Source organism: Notothenia rossii (genome assembly GCF_949606895.1).
Source record: "Notothenia rossii genome assembly, chromosome: 4".
In the NCBI taxonomy this organism is placed as follows: domain Eukaryota; kingdom Metazoa; phylum Chordata; class Actinopteri; order Perciformes; family Nototheniidae; genus Notothenia; species Notothenia rossii.
The window spans coordinates 87863681-87871303 of NC_136902.1; the positions used below are offsets into that span (position 1 = coordinate 87863681).

General features: G+C 44.1%; 1 protein-coding gene across 1 annotated transcript in view; it reads left to right on the forward strand.

Moving 5' to 3' along the window:
- Nucleotides 1-6252, forward strand: part of mecom (MDS1 and EVI1 complex locus) — a 165879-nt gene extending 159627 nt beyond the window's left edge. Inside the window, 5 exon segments of the mRNA XM_079673882.1 lie at nucleotides 250-261; nucleotides 264-393; nucleotides 2474-2719; nucleotides 2806-3019; nucleotides 4427-6252. Coding sequence (XP_079530008.1) covers nucleotides 250-261; nucleotides 264-393; nucleotides 2474-2719; nucleotides 2806-3019; nucleotides 4427-4561 — 737 coding nt within the window. The 3' untranslated portion in view covers nucleotides 4562-6252.
- Nucleotides 6253-7623: the final 1371 nt, after the last annotated feature.

Sequence of the window (7623 nt, forward strand, 5' to 3'; positions counted from 1 at the left end):
AGATATTTCCATATGAAGATATTTCCATATGACGTAATCGGTCTCTATCACATTTTTATATTTCAGTCATTCAGTCAATATATTACACTATCATAGTGAGATACTTATGGAAAACAGACAAAACTGTGTGTTTAAACCCAATCGTTATAATTTATTTAACATGAAAATGTGCATTTAAAATAAATTGATTCAATATGTATTATGCTGAAGAGTCAGAATCAGAACTGAGTTTTGTTTTTCTCTCTGCAGGCACTGCGATGTCGTCCCTCGCTCTGAAGTGGACGGTAGCGGCGCCATATTGGAAGACAAAGAAGACTCTTATTTTAATGAAATCAGAAACTTCATCAGCAACACGGGCCAGAGCCAGACCTCCCCGGACCCCTCAGAGGAAGGGTGAGCAGAGCCAGACTGTCTTTTCTGATCTGATCTGATCTGATCTCCATCTATAGAGCTATACTGGATGTTTTTACACAAATATAATAGAAGCAGAGTGGCACAAGATCATATCCGAGGTACAATGAGAAACAAAATATCCGATCATCATCATCATCAAATACATTGTACGTGATAGGTAGGTTAAGCGGCGGGACGAATCACAACATAGCCGGCCAGCTAACCAATCAGACCAGACTGGGCTCTGGTTTCAGACAGAGGGTGAAAAGTATGAGAAAAATAAAGAGCTTTTTGAACATTAAAGCATGGAGACATGTCACGGGTGAGATAGAAAATACAAATATGAACCAGTAAATTATAAACAAGTCCTTTTTAAAGTTGTTCTATATGTTTCAACTGTTGCTGCCGTTTTGACCTCGACACACAAATATAATCCCACAGCAGGGATAAACGATTCCTCCTGAAAAAGTCCCAGTCCTTCATTTACTGCATGTTGAACTCTTGCAATAATTAGGACTTACAAAGCACTCTCAGGGCTTGAATAGGTATGAATAATAGGTCGGCTGCTATCAGCTCATTTTGGAGATTTTCCTACCACCCAGCCGGCCCCTCGTTAATGATGACATCATGCTCAGAGGTCTGGAGTGGAGAGCAATCATCTGCGATGTCATTTGAGATAACGGCAGGAGCTCCTTACATCAGTTGCCATTGGGCCACACGTACGCAACAGATATCTGTGTGCATGCAACTACGTCTGAGCATTATGCAAATACATTCTCGGAGCTGCGATCAGCTCGGATAGCAGCTCTGAGGTCTGCTCAGGTCTCCGTGTTTGTTTTCATGTGACTCCAGTTGGTGTGATGGCAGGGCAGATTGTGAGTCTGGATAGAGATCTCGGGTGATTGTGCAGAAGGCCTGTGAGAGCATGACCGGGGGGGGGGGGGGAGAGAAATAGGGAGATGAGGGGGGGGGGGGGGGTGCAGCAGTTAGCCCGGCACATCTGGAACCAACATGTCTGCCTACAGGAAGAGGGTAGAGGGGGTGGGGTCAAAGGGTCGCCCGTGTTTCCTTTCAAAGTGCTGCGCTCCTGACTACTTCTGATAGATACTTTATCCTCAGCAAATTACCACGTTTGAAAGCGTAATTAGCGAATCTGTTTTCTTAATCCCAGCTCTCTCTCTTTAGGAGCTGCTCTCAGCCCTGTAAGCTTCACATAGTACGAATACTGGGGCCACAAACTCTCCGTCCCAGCGGGGGCTCGGTGGAAAGCACTTAAAGAGGATTTAAGATAGATACTGTATGTGCCTAATCTGGTATCTGCTCTCTCTTCACTGCACGCTCAAATGCGTCCCTTCCACATCCAGGGCAGGTAGACTGTTTAAAAACATCCTATAATTACGCGTGGATGTGTTTTTTGGTTTCCTATCCATCTTCTCCTTCCACGTCCCGTTCCCAGTCCGAATCCTTTGTGCAAGAAAACGGCATTTTTGAGAGCTGACGAAAGACGTCCCGGAGTGTAATTAGTGGATCAGTCTAAATGTGGTTCCAGATGATTTACCAACTGGTGGTTTCCTGTGCCGCTGAGACAGAGGGACAGATTAAGACCCCGACAGTTTGGATAGCTCGCCCTCTCTGCCTCCGTGGGAAAGAGGAATGGGCCGGTTGGCAGCGCTCTGCCGACAAATGGGGCTGTCAGCTAAATATTTTGCCTATTAGATGAATACAAGATAGTAGAGAAAATAAACAAGGAGAGAGGCGAAGCACTCCAGCTAAGTGCTGCAGCGATCAGCGCTGATGTGCCCAAAGGGGCTCCAGACCAGAGCCTGATGACAAACAGGAATCCGGCTCTCGGTCCCAGACCCTGATCCTGCCTCAGATCCACCTCTGAGCCCCAGAACGGTGTTTGTGTATGTAGAAAAAGATTCTCACAGGAACAAATACCTGTGGATAGTCTTCATTGCTATGATTATTTACTTTACATCACCAGAGGGGTTTCCTAGCAACTTTCTTCAATGTACAAAAACATCCTCCTACTATTTTATGAATCTGGATTAATCCGATCATTGTATTTGGTGCACAGGTTAAACGGCGGCCCATTCGAAGAAGAGAAGCCGCTGATGGCGAGCCGCGGGTCACGTGACTTGGAAGACGAGGAAGCGGAGGACCTCGGGGCTGATGAAGAGGAAGGAGAAGAGCCCGGCAGCCTCCCTGGGAAACAGGAAGACCAGGCACTTCCCAGCAGCCTCGCGGACGACATCATACAGGACGAGATGGACTTCAGCGGACCCAACGACTTGAACCTCAACTGCAAAGCCTCTCCTCGGAGGTACGTTCGATCGAACTAAGAGATGATGATCATGTCATAAGTATCTTGAAGGGAGCTTATTTTTAAATGTTCTGCTTGACCTGCAGGTATAAAGAGGAAGAGGAGGAGGAGGAGGAGGAAGAGGAGGAGGAGGAGCAGAGCTACTCAGCCTTGGATCATATCCGTCACTTTTCTGACATGCGCAAGCTGGATGAGAGCGAGATGAGCGACGGGGACGGAGATGAGGACGACGGATCGTTTGGCTCCCCGTCGCTCGCTGACGCTGTCAAACAGCCGCTCTTTAGGAAGTCTAAGTCTCAGGTAACAGAAACACAGACATATCATTGAGGTGGATAAAGTGCTCAGATACTCTGCTAAAACTAAATGGTCTTAAATAGTCCATTTCTAAATGTTTATTTAGGTAAAAGTACAAAAGCATTCGCATCAAAATGTAAGTAAAGTGCAAAAGTAAAAGTCCTCATTTTGCACGATGGCCATTTTCAGTAACATAAAGTATTATCAGCCAAATGTTTCAAAGTATATATTAGGGCTGCACGATTTGGGGAAATAATCTAATTGCGACAGATATTGCGATTTGCGATATTTGTTTTTAAGCAACCCAACGGAAGTTTATTGTAAAATGCGGCCATATCTCCGGCTAGGAAGGTCGCATCAACGTGCTCCCGTCTCTAGCACCCCCGCTGCCCGAGCTACAAGTGAAAGAACTAAACTTACATGAAACTTCCGTTGGGTTGCTTTAAAGTCAAGCTTCAGTTTAAGATTCACCCTGTAATAGAAACATGTGATGCAGCATTACTAACCTGACTCAGACGGTTCACCAAACCATCTAGGAAAGCTCCATTGGAAGCCATCTGGAAAGGGCAGGCACTTTCAAAAGCACTTGGCAGGTGATTGGATCAATCTGTCTATCACCTTCTATCATGGGCCACTTCTGATTGGTTAACAATGGCTGGTACATGTGGAGCACAGCACTTCTGATTGGTGTGGATGACTGACACACAAGTTTTAAAAAAATCGCAGGCTTTGCGATTTGATATTCGCATCATTTAAAATCGCGATTTTGAATTAAAATCGATGAATCGTTCAGCCCTAGTATATATACAGTAAAAAAATGTATATTATCCTGTTTTTATCACTTATCAATCAATTTAATGGAGCAAAAAGTAATATATTGCCTCTGAAATGTAGCAGAGAATAAAGTAGCACAAAATGGAAATATTCAAGTAACTTTTCCAAATAATACTGAAGTGCGTCACATGAGTTAAAGTACATGTTTTCCTCAACTGCCTGTTTACCTACATAATGGACTTAAAATCACACTGTACATTCATACTTATGTATATATATATGTATATATAATAACTTGCTTTATCATTTGTTATTGTTAATTTGAAAATTCAACATGTATATTTTCTTGTTTATTTCTAGTCTTTACATTTGTATTGTACAATCCCATGTCTTGTTAAGCTGCTGCAACACAAAAATGTCGCTAATTGGGATCAATAAAGTACTATCTTATCTTATCATATCTTATAATGAAAATCTGCTTCAAAGCATTTTAGGTAAATGTAACGTCCCCACTAAGGTCTAGGGGACCTGGAGACAGTTACACACAACAACCAATAACTGAGAGAGTCAGAGTAAACGTTAACACATATGTGTATTCCTTTTAAACAAAAAGCTGTAACCCCTGTCCCTCCCCCTCAGGCGTACGCCATGATGCTGTCCCTGGCTGAGAAGGACTCCCTCCACCCGGCCTCCCACACCCCGGCCACCATGTGGCACAGTCTGGCCCGGGCAGCTGCTGAGTCCAGTGCCATCCAGTCCCTGAGCCACGTATGATGACACCCCTTCAGCGCTTCCCTTTCACCGTTCAACCCCCTAAAAACCTGACCTATGGCACTGGGAGCCCACGGCAGGGTCCACAGAGTGACTGCTGAGCAGAACCACGGCCCACCTTGACTGCTGAGCGGAGCCTCACACACCGAGCAGGGACCCCCCAACACCTCCACCAGATAGAGAGCAACACGTGCCTCTGAGAATTGACTTCTTACACCAACCAGGATGATAGCAAAGATAATGATCGTGGTGATAATAATAATAATAGCTGTATTTATTCTGCTGAATTTCTATGTTTTGCACAGCGAAGGCAGCTGGTGGACATGGAAGATGGATGTGCTGATGTATCAATGCTACACATGTATAGCCCAGCACATAGAGAGGGAGGAGAACAGTTGATGTGGTCGTGTCTGTAAGACAGCCGGTCTCCGCCTTGTGTGTTTCACTGTGCGTAAGAGCCCTGACAAAAGCCTCATTAAATCATATTACAAGAATTCCCCCTTTATTAACCCCCAGAGATCCACAGGTGTTTCTCATAAAGACATGTACTTGATGATAAAAAAAAAAATGAAGGGTGGGGCTAGCAGCCTCCAATGAAAACCGCTCCATGTACGGACAGCGCTAGAGGCGCTTCAATATCACTGAAGTCACTGAAGAACAAATATAAAAAAAGTAATTGCTGAACTGAAATCAGGCCAGTTTCCCATCTGCGTTTCCATAGCTGCGTGTGTCTGCACAATCATAGCACTGTACACGAGTGTCTCTGTTCTCTCCATCTGCCCGCCTGCGCTATCTGTGAAAGGATATAAATAGATTGTCTTTTTAGTGGAAGAGAAGGAAACACTTTTTTTTTTTTTACTGAAATAGTAGCCAGTGCTGAAGTTAATTGTTGTTCTGTAAAGGGCATAAGTCTTCTTTCCCAATCCATCCTAGTCAGCCAACAATACCACTAAATAGCCTGAATGCTAGCCGTTAGCTACTCCATGCTCGTGTGTCTTTCATTTTTTAGACAATCATGATTTTGTTTCCATTTTTTTCGTTGGTGTTGCTGTTGTTATTTGCTGTTGTATGTTGAGAATTGTATTTATTTCTTGGCAAACTGTAGTTTGTTTACTGAATAGCACTGCTCTTAGCCCGGGTGAGAGTGGGAGATTCTTCACCGGGCCTATCCCAGAGTTCAATGGGGTTTGTAGATTACATTTGAGTGCCGGATAGTATTAAACATACAATTCACTCCTTATTCTTCTAATGAAACCGGTCGATGAATAGATATTACTTAGGGGTTTTTGTTTTCTATGACAATTTAATGATTCAATTGTAAAAAAAAAACATTATAAAGAATGAGTAATAAAAAAAAAAGCCAGGTATAATTTCTTCATAAACGCATGATTGGTCTGGTAAGTTCTGTATCTGACATTTTCTACGGTTGTCTGCAAGCTTGTGTGACGTTCGGTTCATGTTAATCCCTTGTGCCAAATTTATGATAAATAACAGATTACTTTTCATTTATTCTCCCGTTTTGAGGGACCAGATTTGTTTTTTGTCGTTGTTTTTGTTTATAATCGATTTAAAAAAAAGTAATCAGCGAGTTGAGGTACTTTGTTTTAATGCTTTCTACAATGTAACTGTTATGCATTTCAATTCAATACTGTGGGAGGAACAACTAAGAAATAAAGGACTACAATGTGGATTGACATGTCTGCCATTCTCTCTTTTATTCCTCCCCCATTTCTCCCTCACACCACCGCACTCCATACAGTCCTTCTGGCTGCCCATCATTTTGGCCCAAACGGAGATTTATTCTAAGAGACGTGAGTCAGAAAACCACCTGGCGCTTTCTTCTGGCGCTCCCATGGCCTCCAAGAGCGAGAGAGAGCCTGAACTCTGCTCTTCGGGGCTTTGGCTCGCATTGAGAGAGAGGGAAGGAGAGAAAAGGCTGGAGAGGGCTTGAATGTGGTAGTGGGAGCGGAGGCAGGAATGTGTCCTCTTTATTTGTGTCCGTTTGTGGGGCATGATGGATGAGTTGGGGAGATGTGATGACCTGGCTCATCGCTCAAACGCTCAATAAGAGTCCCATCCTGCAGCAGGCCTCCCCATCCGGCACCCCCCCCCCCCCAACACTGCTGCCAGCCAACGTGGGCGGACATTGTGGCTGCGAGGGGCGGAGGTTCAGACGCTCCATTGTCCAGGTTTTTTCTTGGGTGGGGGGGGTTGAGGTGGAGAATTGGGCATGACAGTGAAGATGGCTGGCGCTGACACTCCGCATTTACAGTGCTGCTGGCACCCTAATGGATGGGGTGTTTTCTTAAGGCCTGTCGTCGGCCCTCGGGGCTCTGCGGGGCGTCCAGCTTTGATGAGGTCACGGGGGGTCAGGCGGTGTTGATGAGGTCAGCACGGGTCGTCCAGCTTTGATGAGGTCAGCTGCAGCGATGGTAGTGATGGTGCAGGCCGGGGCGTTATAGAGTGGGAGGAGGGATAATGCTTCTGAGGTTTGCCACCTGTACTGATGTGGACTCGTTTATATGATTATGTCAGGTGGTGAGTACGATTACTTTTTTCACTAAGATTGGTGAGGAACTTAAGTATCTTAATCCTGCTTTTACTGATGTTTTGGTCACTTGAGGACAGGGGTGAAGACAACACTGACACATCTTCACCAATACATTTAGTATGCGTTGAATTGCTTGTATTCACATCCAGCATTGTTTTGGATTCTGTTAGTTTGATTTAATATGGAAGAAACATTAGCATTGTGACATTAGCATTAGCATTGTGACGTTAGCATTATATGATGGAATATGGAAGAAACATTAGCATTGTGACATTAGCATTAGCATTGGGACATTAGTATTACATGATGGAATATGGAAGAAACATTAGCATTGTGACATTAGCATTAGCATTGTGACATTAGCATTATATGATGGAATATGGAAGAAACATTAGCATTGTGACATTAGCATTAGCATTGGGACATTAGCATTACATGATGGAATATGGAAGAAACATTAGCATTGTGACATTAGCATTAGCATTGTGACATTAGCATTATATGATGGAATATG